This window comes from Macrosteles quadrilineatus, unplaced genomic scaffold, assembly GCF_028750875.1.
Source record: "Macrosteles quadrilineatus isolate MER2022 unplaced genomic scaffold, UCM_ALF_1.0 Scaffold_1__1_contigs__length_201487025, whole genome shotgun sequence".
Taxonomy (NCBI): Eukaryota; Metazoa; Arthropoda; class Insecta; order Hemiptera; family Cicadellidae; genus Macrosteles; species Macrosteles quadrilineatus.
Window position 1 is genome coordinate 34662669 of NW_026542594.1, and position 18423 is coordinate 34681091.

General features: G+C 34.4%; 1 protein-coding gene across 4 annotated transcripts in view; it reads right to left on the reverse strand.

The window, feature by feature from the left end:
- Nucleotides 1-861: 861 nt before the first annotated feature.
- Nucleotides 862-18423, reverse strand: part of LOC128982570 (mothers against decapentaplegic homolog 4) — a 173193-nt gene continuing 155631 nt past the window's right edge. For all 4 annotated transcript variants that reach the window (XM_054401546.1, XM_054401532.1, XM_054401538.1 and 1 more), the window contains one exon: nt 862-9993. In XM_054401546.1, the coding sequence (XP_054257521.1) occupies nt 9782-9993 (212 nt within the window). In that variant the 3' untranslated portion in view covers nt 862-9781. The remainder of the gene's footprint in view (nt 9994-18423) is intronic.

Below are 18423 nucleotides of genomic sequence, written 5' to 3' on the forward strand. Positions count from 1 at the left end.
AACCCTATTTTAACCATTTAACTTATGTACCAATAAACCTTGTACTTTAAAACCTCTGTCCTCTTAATTATTATTGTTTAAATAAGATAAGATTAGAATACAAACCATATTTAAGGGTTTATTTCAGTAGATATCCCATTTAAGTCTAACAGACAAGGCATTGACTTTAAAAAAGTATTTGATGAATATGCTTGCTCCGTCCGCTCAATATTGCAAGCAGACAACTGCATTGTACATCTAGTCTAAGTGATAACGCCGCAACGCCTAGGTCTTTTCACAAGTAATGTGAAAACAATCCTAGGCTCGTGCCTAAAAAATCTCATATCACAAAAGAGCAGTGCCAACATTCCCATACTGTGAGAGCATTCCCATACTGGAAAATTTACGACTACACCACTGGCTGGGACTAGTGTTATTGGTCTCAGGCCTTCCATTTTTGCAGTGATTTTCTTCAGTGACTGAACTAATTCTGAATTCTTGTATTGTGCCATCTTGCCTATTAAGGCAATCGTGTTTAGACTAATTGTTAATGAAATAATAAACAGAATTCAAGACTTTACCAAAAGAACATAAATTAAGTTTACTTACATGGCATATTAATTTGTGAGAGTAAAGTATGATTCACACCTCATTAGTGAGGATGGTCCCTAGCTACTTTTGGGAGACATGGAGGGACCTAAATCTATTACCCGCATTCTCTAACTGGATACACAATCAACGGCTTGGTAAAACCGTAAAGCTATCATACTAACCTTCAAAACTCAGTTTCCCCACAGAAACGACACTTTCCTCCCTGTTTGAGTGGCACTATTAGAGTTTTACTGGGTATTATAAAATGTGCATAAATTAAGTAAATGCATGGATACTAAATACATTTAATACCACATTTTTTTAAATTTGTACAAAGATCTGAAACTGATAAACTAAAACAGAAATTTAACTACAATGACATTAAAAAGCTTAAAATGTAACAGTATTTCAACATAAATATTACTTGCACAGTGGAAAACATAAATTTTAAAAACAATATTCATAAAATTTACTCAACAACAACATAAATATTTTTGTCAGCTCTTATCACAATAACCTTAAATGTACTTTGTTTTGAACCAGCATCAAAATACTGTACTCTGACTTACAAAAAGTATCCTCTATAAACAAGTAATACCTGGTAAGGATAAATAGGTATGCATTACTAACTAGCTTTACTCACAACATACGAAACTTATTTTATTTATATAGAGACATATAATATTTTTCACAAACACTAAAACATGAAACTAACAATGTTATAAAATTGTAAAATAAATTATTATACAAAGCTGTGCCCAGTCAGAAAGAGATGGACACAGGGAGGCCAGGTTACTAGTCGACATAAATAAATTAGTAATTTTAAAAACGGAACACTCAAAGTTGCCCTTATACTAAAATAATATATTTGTTTATGAATGAGCATAAGTGCAAATATAAACATTAGGCCTATCAACACCAATATACAAGTAAAGATATTTATTATTAATGTAAAAATCCTACTCAATTAATCTTCTATGAATAGTAAGATACAGCTCTACTTGTATATTATACAGGGAGCGGCGAAATGATCTGACGGTTTTCTTTGCCGCCCTGTTTAGCGAGTGAGTGGCGGAGGGTGGTGGGAAAAGGGGCGTTACAAAGCCTACGTGCGAACATTTTTAGTAGCCATGGACCTAGGGACAGCTGAGCATCATGCATTTGTAGTGGAAGTGTTTTTTAAAAGTGACAATTCCTGTGTAGCTATTCAGCTGCAGTTCCGTAGACGTTTCAATGTGGGCCCAAGGGGAAAAGTCCCAACTCGAAACACTATTTTGCTGTGGGTGGGTAACTTCAGAGCTACCAGTTTAACATTGAAAAAAGTCCAACAGGTCCAAGGTCAGCCCGGACTCCAGAGAACATCGAGAGAATGAGAGAAGGTGTCCTCAGCGGCCTGCACGTAAATAAGCTGCAGCTCTGCACATGTCTGGTCGCTCGGTATGAGTATTACGGCACGACCCGCACTTTCATTCATACAAAATGGCAATCGTGCAGCAGTTGAAGCACAGTGGTTACATAAAGCACATCTCATTTTCAGAACAAGTGATTGATTTACTTACACGTGACAAATTAGTCATTATGAGCGACAAATCGCACTTTCAGCCACACCACACGGTCTTCCTCACTCTCTTGACGTTCTCTGGCGTCCGGACTGACCTTGGATGGCCTGTTGATTTTAGTTTTAATGCTGAACTAGTAGCTCTAAAGCTACCCACCCACAGAAAAATGGTGTTTCGAGTTGGGACTTTTCTTCTTTGACCCACATTGAAATGCCTACTGAACAGCTACACAAGAATTGTCACTTTTGAAAAAAACACTTCCACTACAAATGCATGGTGCTCAGCTGTCCCTAGGTCCATGGCTACTAAAAATGTTCGAACGTAGGCTTTGTAACGCCCCTATTCCCACCACCCTCCACCACTCACTCGCTCAACAGGGCGGCAAAGAAAACCGTCAGATCATTTTGCCGCTCCCTGTACTACTGCAAAATTATGTCTTTAGGGGTTTAAAATAATTTTACAAAATCCATTGAATGAAATATTTTTAGGCTTGTATAGTCATTAATTTACAAAGTCTAGTATGATTATTTTATTTTTCATACAAATAACAACAGCTTTAATATATTATTAGAAAACAAGCCAAATAAAAACTAAGCCAGTAGGATTTATTTAGATCAGCCTAATACTAAGAAATTTATCCTCACAACCTTGATAACTAATGATACTGTAACTGTAGTGATACATTTCTCTTTCAGAAAGTATCCTGGAAAATCCATTGAAAAAGTTACAAAAGATTAACTAATTTCGAACATTTTTATTTTTCATTTTTAGTACATTAATTTACCTTAGGCAGTGCTAGTTACGGAATTACTATAATAATATTAAAAGTTAAGAACACTATAAATTGGATTGAGTTGACTTTCTTTTTAACACATCAGAAATGCTTATAAGGAAAAAAATTAACATATTTACATTTAGTTAATAAAAATAAGCCCAGATTGATCATTTACTATAAATGAGTATTGATATAGTTAAATTATTGGCAAGTTTTGTGTCCATTGGATTTCAGTATGAAACACAATACTTGGCCGCAAAAACATGGTATAAAAATATTTCATCACCCTCTTTTTTATACAAGCTCAAGTATAACACCCGAAGCAACTGAGATGTGATTCTTCATTGTGCTTGGATGAAAAGAGCTACTTTAATCCCCCAACGCTTGTATTGAAAAAAACTGTTGTTTTTGCTGCAGTATCACAAAAATATATTTTTCAAAGGCTGCAAAACTTCTGCTGTCCAGCCAATGACTTTATCAAAATTATTGTTGATAATAATTAAATCGTAGATTTAAAATACCTCTTATGAATATACAGTAGAACCTTGATAACAAGACTCTCATGGGGATTGTAAAATAAGACTTGTTATCAAGGTTGACTTCTTATAGAGGTTTGTAATAACATGTGATTAGGGGTAAAATTATTTTAAGGGGATTTGAAAATGACACTTGTTATTAAGGGCGACTTGTTATCGAGGGTCTTCTTATCAAGGTTCCACTGTATGAACCATTGAATATATGGATATATGGACCAATGAAGAACAGTTTTTAGGTGCAACAAAATTAGCCAAACAAACCAAAATTTTGTAGCGGATGACAAATTGAAATTAAATATTATATCACAGACTAACCAACACAAGTAGACTTCTCATCCCAATGTAAATTTTGAAGCTAGTTTTTTGTGTCTAGTTTATGTACAGAGGGCACTTGTGTCGACGAAATTTTGTTTAAATTATTTTAAGATTAATTTAATTATTTGAACTTTACTGTTTGGTTATATAACTAGGGGACGAGTTTTTGTTTATGATGATTATATCGTATTATTTGGTTGAACAAGGTTTTAAATGACTGAAATAACAAGAAACAAATTGAAACAAAACAAAACCTCTACAGTGTACCGTACAGAACTAACAATAAAATTGGCTTCAGCTGTTCCATAAGGATGAGATATCTACTAAGGGAGTATGTTGTTTTATCTATGATTATACTTAACAAAATATCTAGTTTGATGTTTTGTTCAATTTTGTGTCAGGGACAGTAACAATGACATTATGACGAAGCTCTCCCGACAGTAACACCACCCACCACCGCGCCACCGTGCCAAACGCTTTTGCTATTGTCGTCTATCAAGAAACATTTGTGTTCGCGGCATATTGTTATGGTTATGACAGTGTCAAACTCAAAACGTCTCGTTTAAGTGTCTCTAGTTTAGTGTGTCTCAGGTTTAAAATGTTCATATGTGTTGTGTGACAAAAAATATACAAGAACCAAGTTAGGGTTCTGAACCAAGTTAAAATTCTTGTATTTCACATTTAAGTTATTGTGTTATGCTAATTAAATCGTTTACTGAAATAAAAGTTTTTGAACTTGAGCACACACACACAAATACCCCAGATATATCATAGATACCAGTATCCACAAACATCCCATGCTTAGTAACTTTGTGACAAATAAACAAAATAGGCCTATACAAAATTCACACTAAGATATTTCCTCATTTGAAATATAGCCAAACTAGCAGAGTAACCGTCCTTCGTACGGGGTTGGCATATAAGTTTAAAATGCTTATTGCAGTTATACCCAAGCTTTGCGTTTGCAATGGGGGAGGACAAAGTTTGATAAAATTTGCTTCTTTAAATTGACGGTATGATAATAGTATTACACATCTACCATAGCCATAATGTTCTACCACTTCACCTAAACAATAAAGAAAAATAAATTATTATATTATGAATTCACAAAAAATCACAAATTATTCATGACATTAAAAACAAAACCATAACTGTAAACAATCCTACTTTGAAAGTTCTCATTGCGTACGCTTTTTTTTGTCACTGCTTAGTTCAAATTAGCTGTTTACATAAATGCAAAAAAACTATAGTGCTGCACCCTGTTGGTAAATCTTATAACCTTTTAATGCTTTTGTATATCATAAAACCAACTTTTTTCAGTTGGAACAGCTGACTAAATTCTTTAATTCCCTTTAACCCTCCGAGTGTCCCTTGTTTTGGCCTTAATGTCTGCCTATTTTTTGCTCATTTGCAAGGTTTTATTAAAACTGATCTGAGAAGCTTGAAAACAATGTTAATTATACAGTTCTATATACCATTTTGTTTGGAAAATCATGGGCTTCAATATTATACATAAAACATAAGGAACATTTGTTTCAAAAAAATTTTTTTGGTAAAAAAAAATATTTTGGAAAATTTTCAAAAAAAAAACAAGTTTGCGCTCAATGAAATTGTATAAATTATAGGCCTATAAATATTTGAAAGTAGCCACTTTGTTCTAAATTTTATGAGGATTACAAATATATAATAATATAAGGAAGTAGATTTGCAAATAAATAAGTTATGGGTAAAAAACAGATTTCGGTACATAGCGTTTAGCTAAGAATGCATAGCGTAACCATAGCTAGGAATCTGGCTGATAATTTACATCAATATCACTACCTACTTCTTCAGGATCATCAACCAGCCCTTCAAAATCACTTAAATCATCTTATAATGCACCACGTATATCACTACTTTTGATTTTTAACACTAAAACAATGATAAACGTAATAAAACACATCAGTCATCGGTGCGAGGTTAACCAAGCTGTTTACAAATACGCACGTCAGCTGTCTGCTACAATATTTTGAAAAGCGCTTAGAGACAGACCTCCGGAGATAGCTCTGAATCTGCAAAATAAAACGACACCTAACTCGATCCAGTTCAATCCGATTTTGTCAGTCATAGAGCCTTCGCCGTAAACAGTGTTTGTGAGTCGATGCATCGACACAAAACACTACACAAAGTGTGTTATGTGTCAACGCATCGACAAATAACACTCGGAGGGTTAAATATGAATACTCATAAGGTTAACATGGGGAACTACAGAGCCACTGGGGCAGAGCCCGAAAGGATTTTTGAGATAAGAATATGCCTATATGTTAATCGGGAATGAGAGCTATCATCATGCCAAATTTCAGCCCAATCCGTCCAGTCCCAGTGGTTTATGCGTGATTGAACTTCAAACAAACAAACAAAACACACAAACTTTCACATCTATATATAAAATCCAATGTATTTTTGTTTGTATGTTTGTTTGTTTGTTTGTTTGTTTGGTTTATGTCCTTTATGGACTCCCGAAACCGATCGACAGATTTTAATGAAACTTTCAGGCATTATTAAGCATTATTCAAGGATGGTTTTTGTGAAGTTTGGTGCAAATCCGTCAAAAGGGCTCCGCCACAGTGGCTCTGGAGTTTCCCATGTTAACCTTATGAGTACTCGTATTTAAATGGAAAAAGAATCTTAACAGCTGGTTCAACTAAACAATTTGATTCTCTGATGTTCAATAGCATTAAAAAGTTAATAGGTTTACCAACAGGGTGCAGCACTATTATTTTTTTAAATTTATGACAACAGCTAATTTGCAACCAAAAGGTGAGTGAGCATGGCAAACGAACTTCAACCAGGACGTGATTGAGCCATGGGAACGAGCTCATCTTGAAAATTAACGAGCATCCTTATATATAATACGTGAAGGCGATTTATACGAAACACTACTCCTCCATTAATAATGGACGGATTTTTACAAACGATGTGTCAAAATTAAGTATTTTTTGTGTAGACGCCCCCTTTCACCAATTTCTGCAATTAAAGTCCTCGGGCTTTGCCCCAAAGGCCATTAATATCCCAATGTATTTCTTATGAAGAAAAGATTATGTTTATTTAAACAGACGAATAATGTGTAATAATTACAGCTGTTCGTATTAAATACATGATACAATAAATACAAACATGACCGTTAGTTTTCAGTTTGGATAACTGGAGTGGAGTGAGCGTTCGCTTTCAGAATGAGTTCAGTTCGTTTATAGTTTCGATAACTGGTGTGGAGTGATTGATTATTTATCATTGAGTTGACTCTTTTAAGTCATCGAAAATTATGACTGCTATTCGTTTTGAAATAACACCTGCAACATTTTGCAATTGCTCGAATTCGAGCAACAGGTGCACTCGTTTGACATAATACCACATTAGGACAGGACGACGTCTGTCAGGCCAGCTAGTTTATAATATTAGTAAGATTGTTATTAATTTTGTTGTTTAAGTTTCCAAGATGAAAGGGATTGTAAATAGATGTCTATAAACTTAAATATTATTAGTATACTGAACCTACAAACATTCCCCATGCTAAGCAACTTTGTGACAAACAAACAAAAAGAAACATAATAGGCCTATACAAGATTCACATTAAGATATTCCCTCATTTGAAATAGCCAAATTGTAATGTTAATTTTGTTGTTCCAGTTTCCAAGATGAAGGCGGATGTAAATATTGTAAATAGATAATGTATTAATAGTATACCTATATTTTGGATTAGAAGAAATAGATTTGAAGAATTCATTAACATAAGGTAGGTTACTATTTATAAAATACTCATAGCTCTATACAGGCCTACCTCTAAATTTAATATTGCATTTTAATACACTTTTCTTCCTATTTTTTGTTATTTAAAGAATGGAAATAACAAGTAATATAGTTAAGCTACGATATCAATTTAATTCATGTTTATATAGGCTACGTATTAGTAATTTTTAACTAGAAATAATTCATAATTAATTACATATTATTTAGACCTACCTATTTAACATTAAACGGCTAGCCTACTTCCTTCCTATCAGTATTTGTTAAAGAATGCTCGGTGATTAGAAGAAATCGTTCTGATGTTCCGATCCCATTTCAAATTCCGCTGTCCCGTTTCCAGACAGACGACAACAGAAGCGTTTGGCACGGCGGCGCAGTGATGGGTGGTGTTACTGTCGGGAGAGCTTCGTATATTATGCAGTATATAGACTCCCTGACTCAGAGCATTAAGTTATTGGACGGATCTGACTGACATACTGCTAAGATGCTATTGTACTGAGAAGGCTAATTGTAAGAAATTAATCACGTAAAACTATATTTTCACCAAATAACTACTTAAAACATAACCATAATATATTATAGAGTAAAAGATTGAGATCTGAATATGGACTTTTCTTTCAGCTTAAATACAAATGTTATGTACCAGTATGCTCAAAACCGTAAATATACAGTTAAAGTTTTTTTTTCATCAGGGGCTTAGTCCAAGATTTAACTAAGGTCAATCCGATTCCCAACAAATGGGTTGTTCAATATTTTTATTCAGGGTTTTGATATCCTACAACTCTTCATAAAAGATTTATTATTATTTATAAGAAATCAGTGTAGGCTATTCATAAAACAGCAATACAGTTCTAGGCACCACGGCAACGTAGGTACCGGTATTCAAATGCTTAGACTTAGAAACTTCTGCACAATGGTTACATTTTATACAGCCTATAAGGTGTTTTGTAACTGGAGTGCCTGGTGACTGAAAAGTGAAAACACATACAGGTACTGTGACAGTGCTGCAGCTATTATTTATCACATTTATCAATGTCAAACATATAAAATCTATTTAAATAACATTAGAAACAGGTACCTAGGTTTGCTGTTAAAGGGAGGGTAATAAAGTGTGTTTTTAGTGAAATATTATTAGCTAATAAATAAATTTGCCAAGTTTGATCAAAATGTATCCATAAACAAGCAAACTATAACAGTTCTAGCCTATAAGAGTAACATGGGAATTTTAAATTTACAATTTTTGAAATTTTCTCTCTAACCAATAACCGTACAAAACACTTCTATAAACTAAATTATTTGATTTTCAAGTTCTTCAAGTTCAAAAATTTTAGGATACTTTATGTTTTAGTCAAATTTAGAAACCTCAATTTTTACCACATAAAACCCCCACAAAATCCTTTTCCCATGGTCTGATCATGTTGGTTTGCGAACTCATTAGAATAAATTAATGTGGGTCTACACGTTTGTACCATATTTCATTAAAATCGGATGATTTTTGCTCGAGTTATCGTGCGAACGGATACATATATATGAATTTGAACGGACCGTGTTTTTTTGCCTCTGGGGACATTAAAACGAAAAAGTAAATCGGTCCCAGGTCCAGATCCTACCATGAGATTAACAATAATAGCTTATTTGATATAAGGAAAATTGCTAAAAACAAATGTTAAGCTGACACATATTCAGTATATTAAATGTGATTAATTACAACCCTTTGATACAGGTTTGTGCCATTAGGAGAAGGTTTATCAAAAAACTAATATGTATCTAGCAAATGTTCAAGTATGTGGTTGATAGTTAAGCGGCTTCATTTTTAAAAATTAGTACTGTATTATATATATACAGGCGGGGGAAACCTCCAAAAAATATTTTCACTCAAAGATTTGTTATGAAATGCCATTTATCTTTGAAAACTTAAACATAACCCTACTTTAGAGAAGTAGTATCATAGACAAAAAGAGTTAAATATAGACCGTCAGCCGTGCTGCGGTTACCATGGTTACCATAAGTTCCGGCGCACACCGCTGTAGTTTACGTAGCGCGTACGCTGTAACTACCACGGCGATCCCAGCGGTGTGCGCCAGAACCAATGGTAACCGCAACACAGCTGACGGTCTATATTTAACTCTTTTTGTCTATGGTAGTATCTATCTATGTGATGTCAAAATATAAGATACTTGGTCACATTTAATTCTGTGTAGGCTCATAACTTCAGTTCAGTGTTGTTGGTTATGGTAAGTTGGTCACTCCATAGCCCGAGGTCCATCAATGGGCATAGTGTGCAGTACCTCGTCAAGCAGTTGCAGTGCTCTGTGCAAGTGTACCTCTATCCAGCATGGAGTCTCCTTGATGGACTGTCGGGGGTAGTCAGGACCCCAACCCTTTACAAAACTCAACCTCAGGATACACAGCCTCCTCAGGTCATCCACTCCGATACCAGCTGCAGCGCTGAGACCTGCCAACACAATACACTGTCAAATTGAAATAAGAAAAACAATTTATCCTATTATAATATGAGTAAAGTTTGAATACTTGTTTCTTCGATCTCGGAATTGGCACATATAAACATGTTTATACTTACGGTATAACTAAGTTCTGTGTAAAAAAAAGTTCTAGACCTGTGTTTTATCCAGGAAAAATCTATTATCCCCATAATATGCGTATGAACTTAACTTGGAAAATTTAACATGGGCCTTATGGGTCGCCATTTCGCCATTGTTTTGATTTGTTTACTTTTTAAGACTTACAATTTTGTAGTGTACTTTAGACAAAGAGTAAGAGAACGACTTTGCTTGCTCCTATTCATTCATAGAGTAATGGCTTTATGCATACGATTTTTACATTGTGTATAATAATTCTAAACTTTCCAGGGTAATAAGTTTCTAATCCAAAACCAATTTATTTAAAAATCATCCTCATCTTTTAAATACTGTTAATTATCACTGAATTACTCTTTTCGTCGGTTGTCGTCTGATTCAGAGGTTTGTCTGTCAGGAGTCTGAGGTCTGATGTAATAGCCGACCTACGTACTTAAGTTATTACGTTTTGCAATAAACAGTGTGGATTGTACTGGATGATTGGGCTATCTATTTCAGAAAAATAAAATAAATTAAACAACTTAAGAACTATTATAAAGTTTGTTTTGGCTGTTTTGCGATTGAGGTGGATCCTTTCAGGATAGCCTAGCATTGACCTGGTTGTTGATCCATTTTTAGTTTAATTAACACTAATAAAGGCCTAATCTAGATTATAAGTTCTTAGTTTTGCTCCGTTTTCAAACTACATATATCCATAGGCCTAGGCCTTATTTTTTTTATTAAGTACTAGGTTAAACAATATTAGGAAACTAACCTACTTAGGTTAGGTTGATTTATAAATGGATAATTTCATCAATCATTAATACTTAAGTAATAACTTATATGTCAATACATAGAATGTTAAGCAGTCTCAAAGCATTACTTATATTAACCCAAATAAAATATAGGTAGCTTTAGGCCTACAGAGGATGAGTGTAAGAGTTATGTATGCCTTAAGATGGTTTTTTAAGACTAGGCTAGATATCTGTGATCGAAAATATTGTTGGACATTGTTATTTTATTTGTTTATGTTGAATGTTTGTAATCATTATTTCAATCTTTAGATTTAACTCTTACTTACGAATTCCATTACTTGAATTGTGTTAAATAAAGCCGACTCATTCAAGGCAAACAATCTTTATTCTTCAACAATTTATTTAACACAATATCTTCAATCATGGAAAAACATTTTGCTCCAGCAAAACTTTCAATAGATCCAAACTCTTCAACAGCAGCAATGGAATGGAATCACTGGCTCAGGACATTTACAAATTTTATTGAAGTGACAGAAGCAAATGAATCTGAGAAATTTATTTATTTCCCAACGGTCTACACCAGTTTACAAAAATGGATACAATGTTATAAGATGGCAAAATGCATGCAACAGTAAAAGTGGTACAGTAAAAGTATTACAGTAAAAACAGGGGCGGACTGGGTACTCTATTAGGGCGTAAACCTTGACCAGCCCGAAGGCGCCAACCGGGGGGTCTGGGGGGTATGGAATACCCCCCTGTAAAGAGGGGGGTCCGGGGGCCCTCCCCCGGGAAATTTTTTAAAAATTATACCTGTAAACTCGCATTTTTAGGCAATCTAGAGGCATTAACAGTGGAAAATCAGAAATCTGATAACTGACACTATTGGTCAATGTTTGGTTTACAAAATTTAGACTATTTACCCACATGACTTGGTGCTATTCTGACAGTAAATATCCTAACAAAAATAAAAATACAAATGATTTTCTTAGGTTCTTTCGTATTATATTTGTGTATTTTCTTTATTTTCCCTTGCATGACTTGGCTGCATGCATACAATATAAATCATTTGCTTCCTGTTTACAACCTGAACTTGCAACTGTTGTATTTTTTGGCACTGTAAATAACAGAAGTTATATATTTTAGATTTCTATGAAATTATTTTAACACAAACAATATGCTTTCACTGTGAACAAAACCAATTTATTGACTTAAACTTTTTTAGCATTACATTAAGTCAAAACTGTAACCCTAAAGTAGGCCTACCTAACCTATTTCTACAAACGAAATAGCCTAGAGAGAACTACGAAGGTATTTTGAGCTGGCTATCTGTAAGTAAAATAGGAAAGTTGACCAAATTAGTGCCATAGTGCATATTGAAATAATTAATTCAAGAAGAATTAATGAAAGAATTAATTCAATTAATGTGGCGGTAGCCACATACGGTATTAAAATAATGTTTACTGTTTTACCTTTACTGTGTAATGGTTAAGTTAACAAATACACTGTCACTTAATCTAATTTAAATTTTGTAAAAGTAGTGATTCTACAATACTGCTTTCGTTCATGTTTCCTGTGTAGGTAAATAATATAAAAATAAATTGAAGCTTTCGACACAGAGACACAAATCAGACACTCACTAAAGAGAGACACATTTTAATTGGCAGCTCACACTCTTTATTTATTTATTACATGCACGGCAAACGCCATTTTACAAGAGAGTTGAGTTGACATTGATAAAAATTAAATGTGACTTAAACTGAAATAGTTATAGTGTGAGCAATAATTAAATATTATAACAAATATGGATAATATTAAATTATCTTCACTAGTTGTTTACCACAGACGACATCGTGACACCGACCGATGTCGGATGCAGTCGCAGTGCGGTTTTTTCGGGTTCGGCGTAAAATGACGCGGGAAGAGGACAGCTGTTTTTAAGTACCTCAGACCACAGAGTTAAAGTGCCTTCAACTCGGAGTAGGCCTACACGTACGAGAGAGAAGAGCTGCTTTGCTCTCGCTTGTCGACAGTGTCTATTCAGGTCTCACACCCGACTTTATGTTTTGCTATTCACTGCTGAAACTTTTACTCTAAGTTTTTCCTCTTGATTTCTAAAAACACATCTCGACTCATTTTTAAAAATTTTTTATGAATTTTTCCTTTAACGAGGGCGCAAATATTGGAATGTTGAGAAGGCGTATCTGCCCACCGGCCGGTGGGCCGGCGGGTCAGTCCGCCCCTGAGTAAAAAGGTAACAGCAAGAACATAATAGAATGAATAACAAGTAATAAGTAAATAGATACTATATAAATAAACAATCTTGAATAACAATAACAAAAATAACAAAAGCGACAAGGAAAAACGATAACAATAAAAATTAGAAGCAGTGAAAGATCGTTTTGGATAAATAATACAACGTGGTAAAAAATTAGATTTAACAAAAACATAGCATAAGCGGTGAAATTGAAACTTCTAATCAACTACGTGGTGCCTTCAGTATATACTTATATAAGTGAATGTTTGAATTTTAAAGATGCAATTGGTAATCTTCAAAATCTATATTGTAAGCCAGTGAACAAAGTATTTGCTCGCCATAAGTTATCTACTCGTCAGCAACAACCAGGAGAATCAGTTGACCAATATCCAGAAGCTTTAAAGATACTCAGCAAAGACAGCAATTTTAAAGCTACTTCTGCAGAAGAAAATAGAGATGACTGCATTAGAGATGCATTTGTAAATGGTCTGATTGCTCCACACATTTGCCAGAGACTGCTAGAGAACTTTAAGCTTTCTCTTCAAGATGCTTATGAACAGGCCCGTTGTTTGGAAAGTGCACAACAACAAGCCCTCCTATATCAACCCAGTTCAAATCTCAATTCAGTTTTAAAACAAGAAAACTCAATCGTTCAAGACGATGATACAAATGATCCAACCATAGCTGCTACTTCTGGGAGTAATAATAGATGTTTCTTCTGTGGATTTAATAGACATCCAAGAAATGACTGCCCCGCAAGAAATTCTCACTGTAAAGGTTGTGGTAAAAAGGGTCACTTTGTTAAGGTTTTTTACTTCTTCCTTTCAAATAGATAAATCAAGTTTTGGTCAAAACTCAAAAATTAAAAATACATCTTCATCAGTCATAAGCCACATAAGTTGTTCTTCAAGTTATCCCCTAGGTGTTTCAAAAGCTATTGTCCCAGTTAATGTAAATGGTAAAGCAGCTCAAGCCCTAATTGACACTGGTAGTACCACTAGTTTCCTGAGTAGTGACTTAGTAAATCAACTAAAAATAAAAACCTATCCTTCTAAAATCAGTCAAGTATCAATGGCGGCTTCTGAGATAACTTCTAAAACTAAAGGTGAATGCAAAGTTAATTTGAAGATTCTTGGTAACTCATACAATAATGTGATTTTGTGCATTTTACTCAACCTCTGTTGTGATTTGATAATAGGTCATGATTTACTCAGTCGTCATTCTAAATTAGAACTCACATTAGGCGGACCCGAATCTCCTCTTGCTATAGTATCTGTAGCTGCTGCAAATGTACCACAAGCTTCACTATTTGAGCATATTTCACATGATTCTCACCCTATTTTTGTGAAATCTCGCCGTCACACAGTAACAGATTATCAGTTTATTTCAGAAGAAATTCGCTCACTATTGCATGAAGGGGTTGGGTAATAGAACCAAGTATATCTCCATGGAGAGCTCAAGCTTTTGTTACCAGCTCCGAAAACCACAAGAAGCGTATGGTAATAGACTACTCTAACACAATAAATAGATTTACAAGTCTCGATGCTTATCCAATCCCAAATCTTGAAGAAATTGTCGATAAAGTTGCTAACTATGAAGTGTTTAGTGCCATTGATTTAAAAAGCGCTTACCAAAAAATCCCGATCAAGGCTGAAGATAAGCCTTTTACAGATTTTGAAGCATGTGGTCAGCTGTGCCAATTTACCAGAATTCCATTTGGGGTGATAAATGGAGTTGCTGCATTCCAGAGAGTTATTGATGGCATAATCAGAAAATCTTAATGACATCTTTGCTTATTTAGATGACATAACAGTATGTGGTAAAACACAAGAGGAGCATGATGGGAACCTAAACAGGCTGATGAACGCTGCTAGTAAGTATAACTTGACTATTAATGAAAATAAATGTTCTTTTTCAATGAAATCTATTAGTCTCCTTGGATATACGATAAGCAACAAAACCATTAAGCCAGATTCTGATCAGCTTTTACCTCTAAAGAACTTCCCCTTGCCCACAAACGCATCATCCCTAAGAAGGGCAGTAGGAATGTTTTCCCATTTCTCAAGATATGTCCCACGATTTTCTGAAAAGATCAAAGTCCTGACAACCAGCTCTTTCCACAACATGCACAAATGCATTTGATGAACTGAAACAAGAGATTGAAAATGCCTCAATGTGTCCCATAAATCCTGATCTACCCTTCACCGTTGAGACCGATGCATCTAGCACTGTAATAGCAGCAACACTGACCCAGGAAGGAAAACCTGTAGCCTTTTTCTCAAGAGCTCTGTCTCATAGTGAACTAAAGCACAGTTTGATTGAAAAGGAAGCATATGCAATCGTGGAGTCAGTACGAAAATGGAGACGCTATTTGCTAGGCAGACATTTCAAACTAATAACAGACCAGAAGTCTGTCTCTTTCATGTTCAACTCTTTGAGATATCGGGGAAAATTAAGAATGACAAAATCATGAGGTGGAGACTAGAACTATTGAGCTATAGTTATGATATTGTTTATAGTAGTGATGGTCAAAACCAGAAATTTCGAATGTCGAAACCAAAACCGAAACTTAAAAAATCGAATCCCAAATCTCGAATCTCAAAACTTGAACACGAAACTTTTTAGTCACCTGGTCTAGGTTGCTAAAAAACAAAAATACAGGTACGGTAGGGCCTAATGATAAAATTTTCATTATGATTATGCGATCAAAACTGAAAGAGATTGACTCCTGATCCAGACACAAGAACATAAATATGTGACAAAAAAACTTCAAACCCAAAATAACATATTTCTTAATAAACATAAACGACTAACATTAAAATAAATGAAACTCTTGACATTGAAATAAACATGAATATTACATTAATTAGAACATTTAGTGGTCAATATTTCTTAATGTTTAATAAATATCGATATGAAACTGAATTGTAAGTAAAGTTGTTCCAGTATTTAAGATGCCTTTTGCAGTTCAGAATAGGCCTACAATTTACTTGTTTCATTAGTGACAGTAATGGGGATGTGTTTGCTCCATTGCTACCAGCTTGTCTGTATAAACAATAATAATGACACAAAAATGTCATCATTTTCAAAAATATAAGTGCCAAAACTTTCTATTTAGAAACTTTTGAATATCGAAACTTGCCTATCGAATCTCGAAACCGAAACTTTTCCAAAGTTTTGATGGTTTTGAGATTTGGTTTTGACACATCACTAGTTTATAGACCTGGTAAACTGAATGTAGCTGCTGACTCTCTATCACGAGTGTGCTCGATGAGCGACAAAATGAACAGACTTCATCAATATCATGAAAGAATGTGTCATCCTGGTGAAACTCGTATGTATCATTGGATCAGAAGCAAAAATTTACCATACACCCTTGATGAGGTAAGAAAAATGACTGCTTCCTGTAAGGTATGTTCTGAAGTAAAACCAAGATTCTTCAAACATGATGGAAAATTAATAAAAAAGCAACATCACCGTTTGAGCGTCTAAGCCTGGATTTTAAGGGTCCTCTTCCCTCTTCTACAAGAAATCGGTATATGCTAACAATCATTGATGAGTACCCACGATTTCCATTTGCGTACCCCTGTTCTGATATGTCCTCTTTGACTGTTATTTGCAGACTGAAACAATTATTTTCATTGTTTGGTACTCCTAGCTACATTCACTCTGATCATGGATCTTCTTTTCTTTCAAAAGAACTACTTTATTCAAGAAGAAACGGAATACTTCAAAAGAAACGGTTATTCAAGATGGCGGATAGTTAACAAACCTGTAAAAGTGCTCTCTTATTAAAACGTAAAAAAGTAATTTTATTCACAAATTCTAGTAAAAAAGTTATTTATAACTTTGTTTTTACATACCACTTTGTGCTGCAATAGTTTTTAAACTAATTCACCTCTTAACCACCGATAAAGGAAACTGAAACGGGATAAGCACTTCTTGGAACTGATAAGTGGAAACCTGATAAGACTGGAAGTTTTAGAGCCTGTTGCTGGTCAAGGACATTGGACTAGGTCAGGGTCGCTTGCAGCTGATAGTGGCAGGTAGACTACAAGGACTTTTATTGTTGTTGTTTACATTTTGAGAACTAAAACTATTTTGTTGTTTTTGGTTGTTTAATTTGATTTTGTTGATATCGGAGGAGTTTTTATTTATTCATTTATTATTATTTATATGCACATAATTAGATTATTGGCATGTAAAATTAATTCAAGTCAACTATTTAGACTCTCAAGAGATTAATTAATATGGTATCTAAATATCCGTGTGGAAAATGTGGAAAGGGCGTGAGAACGTCAGCAATTTTCTGCACAGGAAATTGCAAATGCTGGTATCACATCAGATGTGTCACTCTGTCCGAAAAGGAGTTCAAACACATATCTCAGGACAAAAAGTTAGTCAGTAAATGGTGCTGCCCTAAGGGCAACCATCAACAACCAACTTGTTGTGTTGTGGGGTTTACAAGCATCACGGTCCTATCTGAGTCAGAAATAAATAATTTATGTGATACTGGTATTAGGCAAAATAACAGCTCATTACTTAATGAAAACGAGGAAACTTTTGAACTTGACCCTGAAAATTCCTAACAAAATGAAAAGGACCTAAGCATTGTGGATCTTACTGAGTTAGCAAATCAATTGTGCTTTGAAAAGAAAAAGGCAGAAGACTCATTAATTCTGCTTGAAAGTGAAGCAGAAGAAATCTATAAAAAACTACAGAATGAAATTGATGACCTTAAATTAACAAACAAGAAATTAAATGATGAGCTGAAACTGAAATCAAAGATCCATGATGAAGATTCACAATCTGTAATTAAATCCTGTACTCCAGAAAACCTACCCAAATCGTCATCCCAAATTAGTGAATTAGAGAAGATTATATCTAATTTAAAAGATGATCTCAACTCGATTAAGCATTAAAACCTGATGCTTAAAAATCTAGCTATTAATAATCAACCCTTAACTGATAAATTCATGTCATCCTCTGATACAATAAAAAATAAAAAATTACTGACAGTAAACCAAAACAACAGTCTTAAAACATCTAAGGAGCTGCTTAGCAAAGAATTTCTCACGGATGTAACAATTCAGACGTATTTTCAGATGTTAAATGATAGATTCCTACATGATAAAGCATGCATAATAATTAATCCTCTCATTGTGCATGCAGTGAAGAACACAAATGAGTTCACCGACTTACTGGATCCACTCAAGATCAATGGTATGAAGGTTGTCATATTGCCGATAAATGACTCTGTAACTCTCATCATACGACAGTGGTTCTCATTGGAGTACTCT